This window comes from Crassostrea angulata, unplaced genomic scaffold (genome assembly GCF_025612915.1).
Source record: "Crassostrea angulata isolate pt1a10 unplaced genomic scaffold, ASM2561291v2 HiC_scaffold_148, whole genome shotgun sequence".
In the NCBI taxonomy this organism is placed as follows: Eukaryota; Metazoa; Mollusca; class Bivalvia; order Ostreida; family Ostreidae; genus Magallana; species Magallana angulata.
The window spans coordinates 74,564-97,455 of record NW_026441703.1 but is presented as its reverse complement, the minus strand read 5'-3'; the positions used below and the strand labels follow the sequence as shown (position 1 = coordinate 97,455).

The 22,892-nt window shown below is 34.0% G+C and overlaps 1 protein-coding gene across 2 annotated transcripts in view; it reads right to left on the bottom strand.

Moving 5' to 3' along the window:
* LOC128169557 (sushi, von Willebrand factor type A, EGF and pentraxin domain-containing protein 1-like) overlaps positions 1 to 22,892 on the bottom strand; it is a 160,512-nt gene that overhangs the window by 89,024 nt on the left and 48,596 nt on the right. The window contains exons 1-2 of one of the 2 annotated variants that reach the window (XM_052835673.1): positions 21,088 to 21,243; positions 14,238 to 14,466 (exon numbers count right to left, since the gene is read on the bottom strand). The exons of the other annotated variant lie outside the window; for it this stretch is intronic. Coding sequence (XP_052691633.1) covers positions 14,238 to 14,466; positions 21,088 to 21,201 — 343 coding nt within the window. The 5' untranslated portion in view covers positions 21,202 to 21,243. Of the gene's footprint in view, positions 1 to 14,237; positions 14,467 to 21,087; positions 21,244 to 22,892 lie in introns of those variants that run through there. 2 annotated transcript variants of the gene reach the window in all.

The window sequence follows — 22,892 nt, the reverse complement described above, 5'->3', positions numbered from 1 at the left end:
TCCATCGTACAACAACATTTTGCACTATTAAACCTAATAAGTGTTTTGTTTTCCCGAGGACTATCAAGCAACATATTTATTCACAAATACTATTTTAAATAGTGATGATCTTCGCAAAGCCAGGTAACATCACGTCCAATTTAACTTATTTAAACTCTTTAAAATTTTCAATCTCTCCTTTCTAATACTCTTTCAAAATCTTTGCTTCACCCATGTTTACTTACAATGTTTTAGTTGCCATTCAAATTCAAATGTTTTCTCCCTTTCCTCAGCAGAGATTTGAGCAAATTTTGACGCTGCCATCTTGTTCTGCTCCAGACAAAACAATGTGATGTCAATATTCTAAGGGCAAATACTCTAATTTTAAAGAATTTCAAAGGGCAAATACTTTAAGAACTTACGGCATGCGGTTTATGTATTAAATACTATGAAATATCGAAATGAGTAAGCGAAGCATCGGCCAATGACGGCCATATTGCCTATTATTATTTCTCACCGAACAAATATAGAGATATATGAGGCAATCACGTGCTATGTTTAAACCAATGAAAGTGTGACATTTCAGTCCAAGGGGAAACAAATTACAATATCATATAATACAATTTCATGAATATAATGTTAATATATTATATAAACAAATATCATATCATACAATATCATACAATATTGTATGAAAACATATCATACAATATTGTATGATATAATATTATCATGTGATGAAATAATATATAATACAATATCATATTATACAATATTGTATCATAATACAAAACACTATGCATAACAATATTATGATACAATATAATATCATAAAATATCCAAAATTGATACAATATGATATTGTATCATATAACTTTTTAGAATATAACATGATATAATATTGTATCATATCATACAATACTATATCTTAGGAGCTATATCATTTAACAACAAACACATTTATCAAGCAGGTTTGAGTGATAGTATTTTAGCATCCTTGATAATGGATATCAGGCTCTGCATCTGAAGCTATCTTTGCGATTCATTTATATTATAGTTAAATCAACTATGCAAGCTATTATCTAAAAAACATGGCTCGCATTCAGCATTTAAGTTTGTCTGGTGCATCAGTATCATAAGACACACCATCCATGCAAGTTTGGTGAAGTTAGGACAAGTCATAATTAAGATATATTCATCAGAGGGTACCTGCTCCAAAAACTTTAACCAGCTCTAACAAGAGGCCCAAGGGGCCATATCGCTAACCTTAGCGACAATGGCTTTATATGGGTGTTCAAAGGATAATTTTGCCATATGGCCCCTCAGTAGAAAAACAAAAAAAGAATACCATAAAATAAACTGTATCCAAATTTTACACTTATTTTCCTACACTTAAGGTAGTCCTATACTCGGCACTAAATGGGCTCAATCATTAAAAGCTTAGCTTTAAATGATAAATATACATTCTAGCAATACATATACAAAAGAAAATATGTATGTTTACATGCTAGTTTATTTGTTGTTATTTGTATACCCCCTTGCAAAAATGATTGACAACTAGAAAACTGACCAGTCAGGAAGGGCCCCGCTATGACAATTAATATAGAGAAGTGAAAAAACTTTGAATTCCATCCTCTTTATATTAACAATGATGAAAAATAAATGCCCAGCAGAAGATGTAAAGAACTGGAATATATAGGATCTCGTGATTTGTAGTTGGATATGATTTTCATCCAACAATTAAAGAGTTTTTTTCTTGAGCTTTAGTGAGGGGATAAAACACACAAGTTGGATAAAAATCATATTATACTACAAATCATATGAGATTCTATTTATCCCATGTTTTATACACCACAATCAATGTTACTTACACTGTTTATAAAACTCCACATTATTTTACTTCATTATGCCTACGCAAATCCCATTGTAAAGTCACAACTGTGGGATATCAAAAAAATATCCAATGAGTCATATCCACAGGATAAAGTGGGTTAACATGGGATGAAATAAAATTTGTTAAAAAAACAAAGAATTGATACCAATGCAATGATACCTTGGCTTTGCCTCAACTTCAAACAAACATCACTTGCAGACACATGTATACAGTAATACATATAACAGATAAAGACAGACCTAATTAGATTTTCTGAAACAGGCAAGATAATTAATCTCAGGGGATTAATTATCCTGCTCTCATACATTTATAGAATTTAATCAGGGCTTACAGAAGGAGCATTTTCAGGTACTATTCTTAAGTTTCCTTTAATATAAACATAGCAACCAAAAACAACAACAACAACACCAAAACATCCATTAAAAAAGAAAAAAAAAGAATAAAAAAACTGATATCTAAAAATTTAATTTTTTTTAATTTATTGTAATTCATATATTTTTTTTTTATTTTACAGAATAAAGTATTTGGACTAGAATGAAATATATTCTTTATCAAATACCATCCTTTAAACTAAGGGGTAAAAATATTAGGGTGCAGCTCATGGAATGAGAGTTTAATTTGCTTCAAAACAAACATCAGTGCAGACAAAGGTGTTCAATAATCTCGATATGACAGATAGAGATAAGCCTCTAAGTTTTCTGCAGCAGGCAAGATAATTAATCCCACGGGATTAATTGTTCTGCTCTCTCATCCTTTTCTTCTAAATTTACAATAAGATTTTTTTTCTTCAGAAATGACAGAATGGGGTTGTTATCTGATTACCTGTTAAAATTAACAGCATTAAGGCAGAAAAAAATTAAATAAATAATAAAAAAATAAAATAGTGAAAAAGGATATCTTAATATATATCTTGATTTTAGAATTCAATAAAATTATTATAAATCATTGTGTACGGTATTTTAACCAAAATAAAATATGAATATTATATTTTAAATCCATATTTCAAAGAATGTACACAATACTACACATAATTCAAAATTGACCTTAACTTCAAATCAAAGTTCATTTGTAGACACAGGCAGTGCAGTAATTAATCTCAATGTGACAGATAAAGATAAAGCTTAGGATTTTCTTCCTGTGGAAGGTTAATTAATCCCAAAAAACAAATATTGCACAGCCTTCCATGTATACAATGGTAACATTCTCAGCAGTTATCTCTCTTTGCCCATTCATTCTCAGCAGTTATCTCTCTTTGCTCATTCATTTTTATGCATAGTTAGGAATCTACCCCACTGTTAATCACACACAATCACTAATTTACACCATGTGGTTTCATCCATTTAATCTAACCAAAACTAACTCCCGAAACTGGAGAGTTACAATAACATAATAGAAAGAGTTATAAGAGTTATCTAACTTTGCATATAGATTAACATTAATTATACTTTTCATCTTTTGGAAAAGGTTTAATTTGAAAAAGTTAATAATGTCAATAAGTAAGGTGAAAATGAATTCGGTCAAAATATGGGACTTTAAAGTTATCAGTCTTGAATAAATTTTCCACTTTGCACAATCTGTAAAAGTTCAAGTCCGGATGCTCCCCGCTTTGTCATGCAGTTGGCTAACTGGTTCTTTCCGGCACACCATTTCACACTGGTATTTTTCTCATTGTTTACAGTTTCACTTATTGCTGCAATGTCTATTCGGAGTCTTCTGTCATCAACAAGTTTGGTAGAGTTAAGAGACTCAATAACACTTTTATTGTCAATGTAAGCCTCCACTGCTAATTTGTGACCAATGATTCCTTCTAGGAGCTTTTTGTAGAATGCTGCAGATTCCAATCCCTCTTGTAGACTTAAGGCTTCGGCTGCAATAGTTGATCTTACAACCCGCTTTATTTTGTTTGTTTGCCAAGCTATAGGACAGCAATTCCCTTTTCTGTCTTTAATCCATAGTACATGTGCTCCAGTGCTTCCTACACCGTCGTTGAGATTACCAAGAGAAGCATCTGTGAATAGTACCATTTTCCAATCTGTGTGGGGATTCTCTAACTTGGGAAAACACACAATAGATTTCATATCTTTTAACCTGTTTACAACCTTGATCGCATGAAGGAGATCACTGACATTGGCTTCTTTTAACTTGGTACTGAGATCTACCATTTCAAAGGAGAGCTCTGGTCTGGAGGTTTGTACGACCCAATTTAATTGTCCAACGAGTTTTCTAAATAAGGTTTGCTCTTCTATGGATAGTATATCATGTTTTTGTTTGGCTCTTTCTGGATCCATAGTTAAGTTTCTAAGGGAGTGGACGTAGTCTGTATGATCCAAGATAATTTTATCATTTTCTTGATTAATTTGAAATCCCAAGTATTTGAAGTTTTTCTCCTCTACTCTTCCTGCCAAGAATCTTTGTCGTAAATGTGACATGATTTTTTCGAGTGCTTCATTACCAGCATGCAAGAAATCATCGACATGACAACAAATAATGCCATTAAGTTCATGAGTCTGTAGAACAAATACTGCAGGATCTAATTTGGATTGCTTACAGCCAAGTTTCACAAGTTCCTCTTTCACACTCAAGTAGAACTGTCTAGCCCCATCCTTCAAACCGTACAAACAGTGTCGGAGTTTCCATATAATACCTTCAGAGACTCCACTTTCGATAGGAGGCCTGAGATAGACATCACGGCTCAGTTCTTTGCCTTGTAGGAAGGCAGACTTGATATCTGTGGTCTTGATGGTCCACTGTTTATGTGCTGCGATGGTGAGCAAGATGCGTATTGCTGCTTTACTTGCAGTAGGGCTATCCCGTTGTATCATGTCTTGTTCTTCGAAACCTCTTGCAACAAGCCTTGCTTTCACTTTGTCGTCTTTTTCAGTAATAACCCATCTTGTTGACACTGTTGATTGGCCTCTGTCAGGAACTTCATCATACGCATGAAAATCTAACAGTTTCTGTAACTCCTCTTCTTTGGCTGCTTTAATGTTCTTTTGTTTCATTTCTCCCCCACTGATGTCACTAAGATTGACCTCTAGTTCATGGACAGGTGTCTGGTTGTCAAGTACATCACTGTCAGTATTTTTCCAAGGGAGTCTACTCAAGTCAACACTTTTCCTTTCCTCACTTTCGTCATCCTGAATGTTGTACCAGTTCCTGTTGTTGCCTGTTGCTTTTCCAGCTCTGCTAAGAACAGTTGCTTTTCTCCATTGCTCTTCTGAATCTAATTTATAAATTATTTTATCATTTGCCTTCAGATGAACATTTCCTGAAGCATTGTCTACATTTCTGACAATTTTCTTATTGGCGATAATTTCTGAAAGCTTGTTTCCATTTTCAGTTTCATTTGGATGGGTATCTTTATGGACACTGCAATGTTCACTTTCAGCAGTTTTCTTCATCTCTTCATTTTCTGTTCTGGAAGGACCGTCATCGATTTTACACAGCCTGTTTGGTGACACACGCACGAAAACACTACCATGACGTACGAAAACCACTTTACCGTCTTGAAAGACGACTTTTCCCGGTCCTAGCCATCTTTCTCTGCCTTCTCGTTTGTAAAAAACACTGTCACCATTACTGAAAACTTGCTCAGATGCTCTAACTTTACTCCTCAGAGCACGCCGTATTCTTTCTTCTGCTTCTGTTTGAATGTAAGCCTTTCTAGCAGAATGTAGGGCGTTCAGATGTTTAGCAAATACCTCACTGGTAGTGGTACCCTCAAGTGCTGGTAATTTCTCAGTCATGATATTAGGTAGGTTTGGATTGGTTCCAAAAACAAGTTGATGACTACTGAATCCATTCCACATCTGAAGAGAATTGCGTGCCATATTTGCCCAACAGAGTAGAGCTTGACAGTCTTTCTTTCCATATTCCTCTTCCAGCTTGATTAACATGCTATCAGTGATTGCATGGACCCTTTCACACAAACCATTCTGGAAAGGACTCATTCCTGCTGTAGTACACGTGCGGACATTGAGTATAGACATCACTTCTCTCATTTCGTCTGAGCTGAACTCTCCTCCATTGTCTGTAAATATTGCCCCCATCACTCCAAATACACCTATCCAGTTCCTCATTAACGCATCTATTACTTCATTTGGTTTCTTCCTACTGATGAACACGGATACAGTGTAACGAGACCACATGTCAATAATGTGCAAAATCCATTTGTCATTCCACTTTTTCAGGTCCATTGCAACCTTTTCATTGAACGCTGTTGCCAAGGGCAGAGCAACCACTGGTCTTGGAGGGGTTCTGGCGAATAATTTGCAAATTTCGCATTTTCGCTCAATGTCTGATAATGTTCCATAGTATTCTTCCTTCCAGTTTTTGGCATCTTTCAAGAGGGCTATAAGCTTCTTGATTGGTGGATGAGCAAATTGTCTGTGTAATTTAAGAAGTTTCTCCTGAGAAAGTTTTTCACTGACTTGTGTTTCCTCTTTGCATACATCTGACACTGCCACAGTCTCACACTTATCGATTGGGACACAATAATGGCCCGCTGTTGTCAAGTTCAGTGCAATTTCTTTTCCTAAGATTGTGGCTGTATCATTTTCCAAATCCATTTTTACGCCAGCTTTTTTCATGGCATCCTTCGACAGCAGCAAGGGTATATCAGATTCTACAACATCTGTTTGAATTGTTACAGATTTATCTGCTAAAACAGCTGGAATGCTGAACTCTCCGTTGGACTTTAGACAAGTTCCTCCTCCAAACTTAAACACTTTCTTACTGTCGGAACCCTTTATCTTCTTCCTGTCTTCGCCACTTAATGATGCAATATAGTTGTTGAACCATGTCTGACCACAGACTGTACTGCTACATGCACTGTCAAGCACCGCACAATTCTGGGCATCCACACATAAACGAGACATATCTTCCCTCTGAAATCCAGTAAACAGGACTGCATGTTCTGTGTTAAATGTGTTCACTTTAGCCATGTTTTCCCAGCTATGTGGACAGTCTGTAATCATATGCCTGTAAGAGCCACATGATTTACAAGTCAATAGTTTACCATCACTTCCAGTAGGATTTATGTCCTTCTTAAGTCCTCCCTGCCTTTGACCAGATGGTGCTTTAAATGGAGTGTATTCTGTCTGACGATATCCCTGCTGCTTCATGCTATCATAGGCTCGACCACGACCACCACGTCTACCGCCAGAAAATCCAGGACGATGAGCATTATTTCGTACATACCCAGCTGCGAGCAAGGCTTCCTCATTCTCAGCAAGGAAAGCAGGCTCTAACTTAATGCTTGGTCCTGATGAATGAGAAGTACCAGAGTCACACACTTCACCTTTGAACTTTTTCAAAGAGCTTTTCGCTTGTTCGTATAAAGTCGCTTTCTCATCATAGTTCATCCCTGTCAACACAATCATGGTCTCCTCTTTTGAAATATTAGCCCTGCGTAGTAGTTTAAAGGCCAAGATTTCAGGTGGCAATTTCATCTCCTTTTTCTCTATCTTCCTATATTTTGCATCAAACACACTTATATATTCCACAATAGTTTGACTCTCTGCTCGTCTATAATCCTCAAAATCTTCAAACTTTGTTAAGCTGTCTGCCAGATCATCCTTTGCAAGGTGTTTATCAAGAAATTCTATCAAAGTTTCTAGTCCTGTTTCCTTCTTTAGGTCTTCCAATTTAATTTGATCAAACACTTTTTCTCGAATTTTAGAGTCGTCATCTTCTGGTAGAGTTAAAGCAATTGCTACTCCCCTTTTTTTCTTCTCTAGTTCTGTAATCTCTTTCCATGCAAGTAATTCTTGTTTGTACAGCTCGTAAGATTTAGACTGACTGTATTTTGGGGGGTTAATTTTTGTTGCCATTATTCTATCTATTCCAATCCAAGGAATTCACTTTGAAATACTGGAAATATAATCACTCACAGTTCTAAGTCTTCATTCACAAACTTTGGATTCTTCTCTCTCCTTTGAAAAGCCACGCTCTGCTACCATTTGTTAATCACACACAATCACTAATTTACACCATGTGGTTTCATCCATTTAATCTAACCAAAACTAACTCCCGAAACTGGAGAGTTACAATAACATAATAGAAAGAGTTATAAGAGTTATCTAACTTTGCATATAGATTAACACCCACCACCCCAGCTCCAAACCAGAAGACATAGAGAACCAAACTTAGCATCAAAATATGTATTTCTGCCTACTGAACTACCATACCAAATTTGAACTTGATTGGGCAACCATTAAAAAAGTTATTAGAAAAAAACAGGAAATTTGTGGACGGAAGAGTGACAGACGGACAGACAGAAGGACGGACAGACAGAGTGATTACTATAGGGCACCCGCAAATCCTTGCAGGGCCCTAATTATGAAATTTCCCAGACGTCCGTTTTTCCTAAAAATAATTACCAATTTTGGGAAAATTAGAACTGAACAAACAAAATAGAGTATAAATATTTATTTAAGCCATATCTCATCAATAATTTTGCGCAAATTTTTGTAAGTAAGTACGCTTTATGGACCTGATGTATCAAAAAAGAATACAAAAAATGCAATGCTAGTATCGCATTTGGTAATTATTTTACTATTTTATGGACTCAAACTTAAATTCATGGTGTTTATTCTATAGATTGACATCTTAGAAAAAAGATTTGGTAAAATAAATTATATGTTGACGGATTACTTTTCACGCTATAAGCTCTGAACCAAGTAGACCCTGCAAAAAAATCCGTAAAAATCACATTTTGCTACAGTTTTCTCCTAGATCTGTCAACAATGTTTGATATCATTTAAACGTTAATTGACGATTGATTAAATTCGAAATAGCTTCTGTTTCTAAATTTAAACCAGATTTCAAAAAAAGAAGATATAGGCATACCTGAGATCCTGGTTAATCAGAAACTTCGTTTTTCATTTTACTTTAACAGAATAGAGTTTCTCAACATTGAACATTTCTATCTCTCATAAAATACATATATTACCATTCTAATTGCTTATTATTGCCATTGTTTACAACAGCGATGAAGAGCAAAATCAATACCGGGTATCAAAAAGCTTTGTAAAAGTCGAACCAATATTGTAAAATCCGGATTATGATGTAGTGCGATACTCGAACTACTTTAATCTTTGACATTGTACCCTTATGAAATACCATTTTTACCAAAAATAAGATCCTATGCAAGATATAAAACTAAATTTTTGGTAGGGGTACACTTTTAACTTCCAATTCCCTTTATTTTAGTTCTGCCCCCTCACTTTATACAACGAACAAATTACCGTATATATGAGAATATGCATATAGGTACATATTCATCTTTAACTACATTGTACTAGCTAGTTATTGTATTTTATTAAAAATTCCTATATTTGAAAGAGGAAAATTGTACCTCAAGACGCTCAAATTAAAAACATTCAAAAATTTAATTAGTCTTCCACATTACAAACGATTGTTGTTTACTAGGCGTGAACTCGTGCTACGTTTTATAACCTTACTCACAGTTTGATTGATGAATACACCCCTTCGAATGAAAAATGTTGTCATGTGATATGTTAAAGAACTATTACATGTATAATCAATGCATAGGCGTTGGAACTGGGTGGAGGGGGAGGGGAGCCTCAGACTGCAATGTATTGACAGGCATAACGCTCTTTTTTACTAAGGCCCACCCTTTATTTTCATCTTTATTCAAATTCAACTTTAACAAATGGCTACAAGTCAAGATGAATTCCGCTGTAATTTTTTCTTAAGAATAACGATAATACATTTATCCCCGTAACAGTAATGTTTTAAACTGTTTTAAAGAGGTTGTTCTTATTTAATTGTGTCTGAAAAACCAACAAAGTTGGTGTAGATTCATCGTATAAGGAGGGGGCCCCAAAGAGTTGTTACAGCATATCATCCTTTTCTGTACTAGTATTTATCGTTTAGTGAGACATTTCTAGTGATAAATCAAAATTTCAGCGTCAATCGTAGAATTATAAGCAAGATACAGAACTCACAATTCTGCTTGGTTTGAGTCAATTTTTTGTTCACAAGAGTTAATTACATTCAACTTAAGATTTTTAAACTTTTTCCTATTCAGAATGAACAAAAGCATGGCTTCAGTTCTGTGAGCAAAGCTCTGTAACTTGCTTATAATTCGAAACTTGACACAGCTGAATACAGAAGAAACATGCTCTAAAACAAAGAAAGAGCACAATTTATTTTTCATAATACAGTGGAGTCTCAGTTATGCGGACGCTTTCGTTCCCAAGTCCAATCGTCCATATTAGGTGAAGCGTCCGGATATCTGAAATGTGTCTATCGTTGTCATGAATGATAATGTATACAATGGCTCCCAGTGTTGATACTGGGTTTTTTGTCTTTTGTTCTATCATTTTGTCATGAAATATTAACCGGACTATAATAATAACCAAATCTAGCTAAATTCTTTGTGTAAGTGTGATAATTGTGCCCTGGCATTTACCATTGTACGTAATGTTTTCAACTATCTATTTCTAGAAATGCCAATTTCCACAATAATTAATTTATCATAATTTAAAATTCATTTTCTATTTTTAAAATAGTCAATTTTATTGATAAAATTAACGTTTACTAGTTAGATCCACCAACGCACTTCCGATGAGTCGACTTGCTTTCATTTTGTTTTCTTCCTGTACTTCCGGTTTTGACTTATTCTAACAAAGCATTCACGAGACAATTCGTTTTAAAAAGAACATTTGAATAGGTACTAGATAAAACACAAGGCTTTGTAAAAAGTTCCAGTTTTCTTGATTAATAAGCATATTTTTTATTTGAAATACAGGGATGTTTTAAAAAGTGATGGCACTTGACAGGTGCACAGTTTAAGATATCCAAGCCATGTGCTGTGGGGCGTGACTAATCCTGTCTGGCCAGCACTGTCGGTAATTTTAAAAGTGATTAGGAAAGTCAGACAAGCTACTTATGAGGGTCTAGCAGGTAAGAAGGTGTGAAACTTAATTGAAAGGGTAATCTTTTGTACTGACTGGGGTATCATCAAATTTTACCATCCGGTTATATGAAGCAAGATTAGTTGAAAATCAGTGTTTTGTGGTAAAAACAGACCGTCCGGATCTGGAAAGCGGAATTCCGGATAAATGAGACAAAATAACGTATAAAAAATCTGTTCCCAAATAAAATCGTTTGTAAACTGAAGCGTCCAGTTATCTGGTGTCCGGATATCTGAGGCCCCACTGTATATACATACCGGTACCTATATATTTCTAGCAGCAAAAACAATCTCTGTTTAGACTGAAAATGCAGAGCATCTTAGAAAAACATGTTGCATTATAATCAACCATAACGTAGAGATCGTACCGAATTACCAATAGAATGTAAAGTATTTATAATATAATTTGTTGTTAATGCATCAGATTTTGCTCATTTCGCGCAGGTAAACAATTAACTGTCTGATTTACCGAAGTCTATATTTGATTCGATACGTAAAAATTTCAAAATACAGGAGATATTTCCACTCAAGTTAAAAAGCATAAACGAAATTCAAAACAATGTAAAACCATGGTCACAAGTGAAAATGTCAATGCATTGAAAGATTTAACCTCAATTCACTTCACAAAATCGGCACAAATATATTTAGCATGTTTCAATTATCCCTTTGCACGTAAACTGTTGCACAACAAGCAAATTCATCTTTGTCAGTTTGACCCGTTTGTCATGCGTCAATATTCAAACATGGCTGCCTTATACAATGAACTTTGGTTTTTGATATGGAATACCAAACCCGAAGTTATAAACTGATTGACAGCGATTATCTCTTTATTTTTATTTTCGTAAATTACTAAAATTTGAAACAGAATTCACTAATAATTTTTGCAATTTATAATTTCCTTACTATAAGGATTATTTATGCAAAATTATGTTGAAATTGACTCAGTAGTTCTTGAGAAGAAGATTTTTTAAAATGCACCCCCCTTTTCCTACAGTTTCGAGGTTTTCTTCGTTTCAAATAAAGATCGGTCTTTCATTTCTGCAATTTATAATCACTTTTCTATAGGGATGCTTTGTGCCAAATTTGGTTGAAATTGGCCAAGTGGTTTTAGAGAAGAAGTTTAAAATGTGAAAAATTTACAGACGGACGGACGAACGACGGGCAAAAGGTAATCAGAAGAGCTCACTTCAGATTTCAGCTCAGGTGAGCTAAAAACCTGAACCTCCTCCAGCATCCGAAACCTATGGCTCAGATACAGTAATCAAGCCTGTCTAGTGCATCAGTACCATAAGATGCACCATCTATGCAAGTTTGGTGAAGTAAGGACTAGTAGTAACTTGCTATCAAGAGGCATGGTCACAATTGCAGTCAAACTCTGTTTCTCTTTTTTTATTATTTACAACAATTTAGGAATGCATTTTTAATGATCAAATGAAATTTTAGAGTCAGTCGTAGAGTTGTAAGCAAGATACAGGGCTCACAATTCTTTGGTATGTACACATGTTTACATAGGTTCAATATACCTGTAAAAAATCTTTTCAAGCTGATTTGTCTACCTTCTTACTCATTTTAAGCATAATGAAACAGTATCTTACACATTCATTTTAGGTACAAAACTTGAATTTTCACTACAACATTCAAAATGTAAACAAAAGCTTTAATTTGTTTACATAGCAAAGAATTGTACCCTGTAACTCGCTTATAATTCACCGGCTGACACTCAAATTTTGGTTGCTTGTTTAAAATGTCCTACTTAAGCATTGTAAGCATTAAGATTGGAAAATAATTTTTGACCAAAATTGTGACCATGCCCCTTTAACCTCCTCCAGCATCTGAAATTCATGGCCCAGATTCAGCACGCAAGTAGTTCAAGTCCAGAAGTCAGTCTTCGAAATAACCTAGGAGTCTGATGCCCGGGGCCTGGTAAATTTTCAGGCAGGCATGTAAGAATTGCCAAATTACATACCAGGAGGGTATGTTTAAATTTTAATGTCAATGTACAATATGTTTACTTGCCATTTCTTTCATCGTACCCAAGTTATTTAGAAAGAGTAACTTGCTTTGTGCAGTCTACATTCTCGTTACGACTTGTCAAATAAGCATCAATTGTAATCATTGAAGTGTTTAGTTAAACCTATTGTATATATGTTTGCTTAATTACGAGACGTACATCGATGCCACATATAGTCACGATTGGGCTGTCATGATACCATTTTTGAAATAAGCTAAACCGGTCAAACGACCAGCAAGTTACTTTAAAGTGAATTATGAACAAAAACATGTCAGAAAGTTTCAGCACCAATGGCAGAAAGACAGACCATGGCTGGTGTATGACTCGAAAAACAATCTGATGTCTTGTGCATGGTGTAAAAAATTTGAAACATTGTCCCTAATACAATAAAATTGATATAAAACCTTTATTTATTTTGGTTGCACCAAACATGTACCAGTAAATACACGAATTTTGAGTTGGGCATGTAAAAATTGGAATGGGCTGGGTTAAAATGATGGGTCTACATGCCCAAAGGGCATGTGCTGAAAAAATTTGTAGTGAAGACTGAGAAATAGATGCATCATCCAATCAAGTTTAGTGAAGTTAGGACAAGTAATAACTTAGATACAGGACCTGCAACAAAAACATTAACCAGGTCCGGATGTCGACGCCGACGGTATAGCATAAGCTCCCCTTGACTTCATCTCCGTGAGCTTAAAACTTAATCTCCTTCAGCATCTGACACCTATGGCCCTGATTCAGCATTCAAGCCTGTCAGGTTAATCAGTATCATAAGACGCACCTTCCATACAAGTTTGGTAAACTAGGATATAGTAACTAGAGGGCACCTGCTCCAAAAACTTTCACCAGCTCTAAAAACCTGAACTTCCTCCAGCATCTGAAACCTAGGGCTCAGATTCAGCTTTCAAGCCTGTCAGGTGCATCAGTATCATAGGGGGCACTCTTCAAAAACTTATGCCCCCTCCCTTTTCTATGACAAAGAAAATGAACAGAAACTGCAAAAAACTGGAATTTTTCTAAGTCAAAGGCAATAACTCTGTCAGAAATTGCTTAATAATACCCTAAATAAAACTTTACCTAGATATTATCAAGATAAATCTGTATACCAGATTTCATTTCAATAAGTGCAACCTCTGCAAGAAAATGAAGGGAAACTGCAAATAATTGGAATTTTCCATAATGGAATGGCTCAATCATACCCATAATTGAACTTGACATATAGATATTATTAGGATTAATCTGTATAACAACCCAATGACAGACATACAGCAGCAAAGGAATAAGCTTCTTTGAAGGGGGCATAAAAATGGGGGTGGGAGGGTGGGTGAGATTAAAATGTTTATGCTCAAATCATGACCATGTTTCTTTAAATTAAATCAATATATTGCATATATAATGAGTTAACTTACCACAGTATTGACTGTTCACAAGTACCATATTGTCATTACAGTTGTTTCCTGCTTCAGAACTATCAATACTCTCTACTTTAAAAATTGCTTGTTGATTGTCTGAACACGTTACAGATGAAAAAGGTAAAATATATGATGAATTTACAACATTGGTTAAAATGTTGATGCAAGTGTCCCGCGGAGATTTTTGTCCATCCCCAATAAACTCTCCTCTTATAACAGTTGTTATCTGAAAAACATAACATAAATTCTCACATTCAAAATCAATTGTCTCCATAACCATACATGTTAACCTATTTTTATATATATGTACTTCATATGTACATTAAGGGTTTGTGATAATAAATTAAGAATATCAACTAAAATACAGTACAGGTCATGAGTATCCCGACACCCACCGTGGAAAAAACACGGTGGAAAAAGGTCTGTGTTGCACCATGAACACGGTGTGACACAGTGTATGTGTATTGAAAAATTCAAGAAAAAGCACCGTGTCGCACTGTGGCTGCCCGTGTAACTCCGTGACCACTGTGTCACTCCTTTCATATCGTTACCTGAGACTTTGATAAAAATATCGTATGTTTAGAAATAAATAAATTATGGCTTAACATGGGTTAAAATATACATATCCTTTTTAATTTTAAGAAACAGAATGTCAACTTTAGTTACGCGGGCCCAAAAAATGCCGGGGCTTTCAACATAAAGTTAATTTTTTGTGATCTGAAAACTGGACGTAAATAGGTACCTTTAAATTTATTTGTTCTTTAATAAGTTCAAACATATTTATCACTCAATTGATATATTATCAAAATTAAAAACAGGGTTTTTTTTAAACAGAAGTGATGCTGTAAATGACGATCCAATTAAAATGTCGGGAGCTTAAACGTCTTATTTTCTGTTACCTGAAAACATTTTCTGATAGAAAACGTTTTGATTTAATTATTAACTAATTTACAGCTTAACTTTAAACCAAAAAGCAATAAAAAAAAACCGAGAAATGAAAACATTTCAGATCATGTTTTTTTAATACATGTGAATGTGCTGTAGTAAATTAAAAAAAACTTATTACCGGTGACTTAGATGATTTATACTTCAGCTATTTATGTAGCAGTAAATAAACAAAATAATCACTCTAATATGATAATCTATAGATGAATACATGAACACATTCCTGGTTAATCAAATTCAAGCATTGAACCAAAATACACACATTTTATAAATTAACTTTCAACTTTATTTCCCGTATATCTGGTAATGGCAACCTGATTTAACATGAACAAAAAATATATTACAAATTGGCCCTAATCATTAAAGATTTTTTATATAAACAATAAAATGCTTCTTTGATGATTAATGCCGGTTATGAAGGTGACAATCATTGCAGAAATTTTTTTATATAGCCCGCTAACGCGGATTATGTATTTTTTCTGCAATGTTGCCACCTTCATATACCCCATGAATCCCCAAAGAAAGCATTTTATTGTTTAAATATAACACAGGCACCTGGCGTTTTTAAAAACTTCTCTCTGAATGAAAAAAAAAATCCTTATACTATGATATATGGCACAAGAAATTAAAGAGAAAAGTTTAAAACGTCACGTGAATGTGATTTATAATACCCTTTAAAATATTGTGCCTATATATAGTTTTGTAAAAACGGTTTGAAATTTAATGTAAAATATTTAAATGGAACAAAGTTCTGAAAGGAAGTATAATAATTTGATGAATGACAGGAAAATAGACCATCATTTGATTGATTGACGGTTTGCTCTCAGTGAAGAAAATACAGATTCATCATGGGCACAGACGAGCTATACATTTTTTTCATAATTAAAAATATATACCCTCTATGTAATAATAAGGTACCGGTATACAGGGTATATATTTTTAATTATGAGAAAGATATATAACGTGAGTTAAATGTGGCCGATTGAATGAACTTAACATTAGTTGTGTCGATCGACATAACAATACAAACCACATGTTCAAAGCTGCATGGTCTAATTTTTTTAGCTACTACAGTATTAAATAATTTTCCATACAAACCAATTATCTTAGAGAGTTATAAACCCGCACCTATTTAGTATTTACACCAGCAGAATCGGTCTCCTTCAAAGTTAGAAATATTCAAATTAAATAAAAATGATTTTTTTATGAGCATTATACAAAAAAACATAGGTAATCACAGATTACAAAGCTCACCGAGACGAGGCATCAACTTTATGAGGCATCACCTTTAAAACCACCTTTATCATATGATATGAAAATCATAGTTAATGATCTTGGATATTCATGGATACTGTTTTGACACAATATCGTATATCATATGTAAAAAAATTGTATGATAATCCTATGTTCATTTCATACATTATTATAAGATACAATGTTTATCAATACAATAATATAAAATATGATATTGCATCCAATGATACTTACAATATATATCATTTAATACAATATAATACTGTAATAAATATTGATGCAATATGATTTTGTAACATATAATATGACATTGTATCGTGTTATACATTATTGTATTTAATCACATAATACAATATCATGATATCTAATATAAATACAATAAAGCATTATTTGATACTATATCATATCACATAATACATCACAATATTGCAACATATGATATTATATTGTATAATATAGTATAATTTTGTATTGTATGATATTGTATCATATTTGATACACAATATTGTATCATATGATACAATATAATTTGATAAAACATTGTTTCATATCATATGATACAATATCATCTGATACAGTACGATATTATATAATACAATATCATTTTATACAATATCATATCATATGATACAATATCATATTATACAATATCATATTATATGATATCTTATAATATCATAAAATACAATTTCATGTATTATATAACAATATATTATATAAACCAATATCATATTATACAATATTGTATCATACGATATGCTATAATTATAATATACAATATCGTATCATATGATACAATATCATATATTGCAATATAATATGAAACAATATCATTCGATAAAATAATATATTATACAATATCATATTCTACAATATTGTATAATAATATACAATACTATACATAACAATATCATAATACAATATCATATAATAATGTACAAAAAAATTGATACAATATCATATCATATCATATAACTTTTTACAATATAATGTATGATATTACATTGTATCATATAAAACAATAGTGTATCATATCATAGAATACTATATCATAGGAATCATGTTAAATCATTTAACAACAAACACATCTATCAAGCAGGTTTGAGTGAGGTAGGAGAATTTTTAGCATCCTTGATAATGGAGATCAGGCTCTGCATCTGAAGCTACCTCTGCAATTCATTTACATTATAGTTAAATCAATTATGCAAGCTATTATCTATAAAACATGTAACCTGTTCCAAAAAACTAAACCTCATCCAGCATCCGAAACCTATGGCTCAGATTCAGCATTCAAGCCTGTCAGATGCATCAGTATCATGAGATGCATCATCCCTGCAAGTTTGGTGATGTAAGGACCAGTAATAACTAAGATATAATCATCAGAGGGCACCTGCTCTAAAAACTTTAACCAGCTCTTAAAACCTTAACCTCATCCAGCATCCGAAACCTATGGCTCAGATTCAGCATTCATGCCTGTCAGGTGCATCAGTATCGTAAGACGCACCATCCTTGCAAGTTTGGTGAAGTTAGGACCAGAAATAACTAAGATATATTTTTTAGCATCCTTGATAATGGAGATCAGGCTCTGCATCTGAAGCTACCTCTGCCATTCATTTATATTATAGTTAGATCATATATGCAAGTTTGAAATAGTGCTATTACCTACATATATTAAACATGTGACCTGTTCCAAAAAAACTAAACCTCATCCAGCATCCGAAACCTATGGCTCAGATTCAGCATTCAAGCCTGCCAGGTGCATCAGTATCATAAGACACACCATCCATGTAAGTTTGGTAAAGTTAGGACCAGTAATAACTAAGATATGATCATCAGAGGGCACCTGCTCTAAAAACTTTAACCAGCTCTTAAAACCTTAACCTCATCCAGCATCCGAAACCTATGGCTCAGATTCAGCATTCAAGCCTGTCAGGTGCATCAGTATCATAAGACGCACCATCTATGCAAGTTTGGTGAAGTTGGGACCAGTAGTAACTTAGAAATGGCTATCAAAGGGCACCTGCAACAAAAACTTTAACCTGCTCGAAAAACCTAACTTCATCTAGCATCCGAAACTTTCGGCTCAGATTCAGCATTCAAGCCTGTCAGGTGCAAAAGTATCATAAGACACACCATCCATGCAAGTTTGGTGAAGTAAGGACCAGTAGTAAGTAAGATATAATCATCAGAGGGCACCTGCTCCAAAAACTTTAACCAGCTCTAAAAACCTTAACCTCATCCAGCATCCGAAACCTATGGCTCAGATTCAGCATTCAAGCCTGTCAGGTGCATCAGTATCATAAGACACACCATCTATGCAAGTTTGGTGAAGTTTGGACCAGTAGTAACTTAGAAATGGCTATCAAAGGGCACCTGCAACAAAAACTTTAACCTGCTCCAAACACCTTAACCTCCTCCAGCATCTGAAATTCATGGCCCAGATTCAGCATCCAAGTCTCTCAAGTCCATTAGTAGGTCCAGATGCATCATTCATGCAAGTTTGGTGAAGATAGGACAAGTAATAAGTTAGATACAGGACTTGCAACAAAAACTTTAACCAGGTCCGGACGCCGACGCCGACGCCGACGCCGAGGGTATAGCATAAGCTCCCCCCGACTTCGTCTCGGTGAGCTAAAAACCAAACAAACAAAACAAAATGCATCGATTGTAAACAAAACAAACTTCAGAAATAAAAGTGAACAAAATGTACGCAGGTTTTTTTTTGTTTTGCGAGAACATTACTCACATTTACACTTGATGTCAAAGTCGTAATACAACCATCCCCTCCTCGACTTCAGGGCAAATTTTAATATGAGGCGAAATAATGCGATACTCTTTTTATGACGTTTGTTTTGTAAAAAAAAAAGTCGTCATTTTTTTCATTGAAATATGGCTTAATTGAGAGGGAAAACTACAGCAATATCTGTTATTATACACATACTTAGCATAACCATCCTTTCAAAAGCGTACACAAAATCTGATATAAAATCGGACCATGCAGCTTTAAAACAGGTGACCCTCAAATTTAAATGTACAAGATGGCCGAACATCCCTCTATGATATTTCATGATTCATTATTTTTCATCTTTGATATGTTATGGCCTAGGATAATAAGATTCCTATATACTATATTAATGATTTATTTCAAATTCTGCTTGTTAAGAGCAGAAAAGGGACAATAAATGTCTGATTCCTGTAGCATCAACTCGTGTCAGTACTTTCAGTACTTTGATTAGTATAATGTGTATAATTACCTGAAGAAAAACATATGTTAAAATCTTACTTGAGCAGACTTGCGCTCTATACTTCCGAATGCAAAATATAAAGCAAAAATAAGAATATTTTCATTCGTTTGCAAATTTGCGGGAATAAGGTCATAAAGTTGACGTCATAGATAAATAGCCAATTAGCAATGGTAGTTAAAACCAAGATTAACGTGATTGGCGTTCACTGTACAATGATTTATGAAGATTTGATTTTTATACGACACTATTTAAAAATTGGTTAAAATTGGGGGGCAGATATTAGACCATATTGCACATAGTCCTTTGGTAGAGGGCTTCATGGACATTATAAACATGCATTTTTTCAATTTGCCTTTTTTTTTTTTTTACATATTTGGCCCCGCCTGTGGTGCCCAGGGGGTGGTAGATCGATGAATTTCACAATTGAGATTTCCCTTACCACAGAGATGCTTCACATCAAAATTGGTAACAATTGGACATGTAGTTTTCAGGAAAGAAGTTAAAAAAATTAAATATAAATTTTTTTTAAAAAGACAGACTACGACGGATGAAGATCAATTGCAATAGGTCACCTAAGTGTCTTCGTGATCTGAAAATGGTAACAATTGGCCTTGTACTTTTCAAGAAGAAGTTAAAAATGAAAAATTGTAAATGAATGATGCATGACAGACAATGCACAGTGATGGACCCAGGGGGTGGTAGAGCGATGAATTTCACAATTGAGATTTCCTTTACCATAGAGATGCTTCACATCAAAATTGGTAATAATTGGACATGTAGTTTTCAGGAAAGAAGTTAAATATAAATTTTTTTTAAAAAGACAGACTACGACGGATGAAGACCAATTGCAATAGGTCACCTAAGTGTCTTCGTGATCTGAAAATGGTAACAATTGGCCTTGTACTTTTCAAGAAGAAGTTAAAAATGAAAAATTGTTAATGAATGATGCATGACAGACAATGCACAGTGATGGACCCAGGGGGTGGTAGAGCGATGAATTTCACAATTGAGATTTCCTTTACCATAGAGATGCTTCACATCAAAATTGGTAATAATTGGACATGTAGTTTTCAGGAAAGAAGTTAAAAAAAATTAAATATAAATTTTTTTTAAAAAGACAGACTACAACGGATGAAGACCAATTGCAATAGGTCACCTAAGTGACTCGGTGATCTGAAAATGGTAACAATTGGCCTTGTACTTTTCAAGAAGAAGTTAAAAATGAAAAATTGTTAATGAATGATGCATGACAGACAATGCACAGTGATGGACCTAGACTAACGACAATAGGTCACCTGAGTGACTCAAATGACCTATTAAAAATCACATGAATCTTTGATTCAGGTAAGCTAAAATATAATCTTATGCATAAATTATATTTTAAGAACATTAATAAAGGTTACCTTGAATGATAATGTTGTAGAAGTGAAACTCCTAATGGCAAAATTCCCTGGGCTCAAAGCAATACATTTCCCATCTATTGCTTTTGCTATGGTTGTGTTATATGTAACCAGCATACTGTCAAAACTATCTTTACAATTAGATGCCAGAGTGTCTGTAGTTACGTACTGAACTTCTAACTTTGCCTTGTAAGATGGAGTCTCGTACACTGGAAAACAAATGTCACTATCAAACCAGTAATATTGTATTAAGATCCGCAATCTTTCACACTCACAGGGTAGGAACAGACGTGTACAGTTTTGTGTAGCGCTGTTCGTCAAAGGGAGTAGACAATCGGAACACATAGCTCTTGTACAGTCGAGCAGAGTCAGTGTGATTTTAATCAATTGAATTGATCAATGCATGTAAAAAGCTTCAGGAACAATTCAGTTGGTTATGGTAATAAACTACCGTAAAGTATCGTGTAAAATATGCACTCCCAAACTAGGCCAAAATATGAAGAAAAAAAACCCCAGCAGATCCTATGTATAATAAGCACTCAAAAAAAAAAATGTCGAAAACAATGGCCGCCATTCACCACAAAACTATCAATGTTTTATGTCATTGATAACTTTTTAATCCAAGCGTAATTTCTGTAATTTTGTGATCAGAACATAGCTCAAGCTATGAAAATCGACGGCCGCCATTTTACCAATTGAAATAACTATAGATGTATAACTCAAGCGCATTTACTGTAATTTCGTGTTCAGAACTTGGCCCAAGTGATATCACAGTCAAAGTCTCATAAAAAAAAAAATTCACAAGCCATTTTTATCATAATGAAATCCATGAGCAATTAATTTTTTTTATCATCGTTATAGCTAGTTGATGAAAAGTGTACAATGTGAAAAGAAAATTAAATGGGCATAGTTAAAAACAAAATGTATTTTTTTTTGTTCTTATGAATTTTATATATATTTTTATAATTTCAAAATTTAAGAAAGTAATTTTCTCTGCCCAACAAAGAATTCACAAATTCAATTTTGTGCAAAGTTCATTTCCAAAATATCATCAGCATCAAACGGTCACTGATGATATTCCGCCGACCGTAAGAATTAACATGCAGATGTTCTACCTGATTTTACTTCACAGTAATTCGCAAATCCTTATACCGTTATGATAGCATACCGACGCATTGCGCGTCCGTTGTTTACTTGCCTTGACTGACTATCATGACGTCACCTTGTTTTGGAGCCGCGAAGAGTTAATTACGTCATTGTTTACGAATCAACAAATCAGAGGCGATTATTAGAAATAGAGGGAATGTTCTCTAGATATTATTCCTAGCCGGTCAATTTTTAAAAAAATATTGACCGGTCAATATTTTTCGGACGAGCATATATTACAATTATTGACTATTCGTCTATATAGAGTTATATAGTGAGAGTATACTACTGAATATAACAACATAAAATATTACCTTACAATGTAACATATGATATAATATTGTATCATATTAAACAATAGTGTATTACATCATACAAAACTATATCATAGGAATCATGTTATATCATTTAACAACAAACAAAACTATCAAGCACGTTTGAGTGAGGTAGGAGATTTTTTTAGCATCTTTGATAATGGAAATCGGGCTCTGCATCTGAAGCTACCTCTACAAATCATATATATTATAGTTAAATCAACTATGCAAGCTATTATCTATAAAACATGTCACCTGTTCCAAACAAGAGGCCCATGGGCCACATCGCTCACCTGAACAGCAGTTCCTTGTAACATTACATTTCGTAGCATACGCTTTTTCTATTTT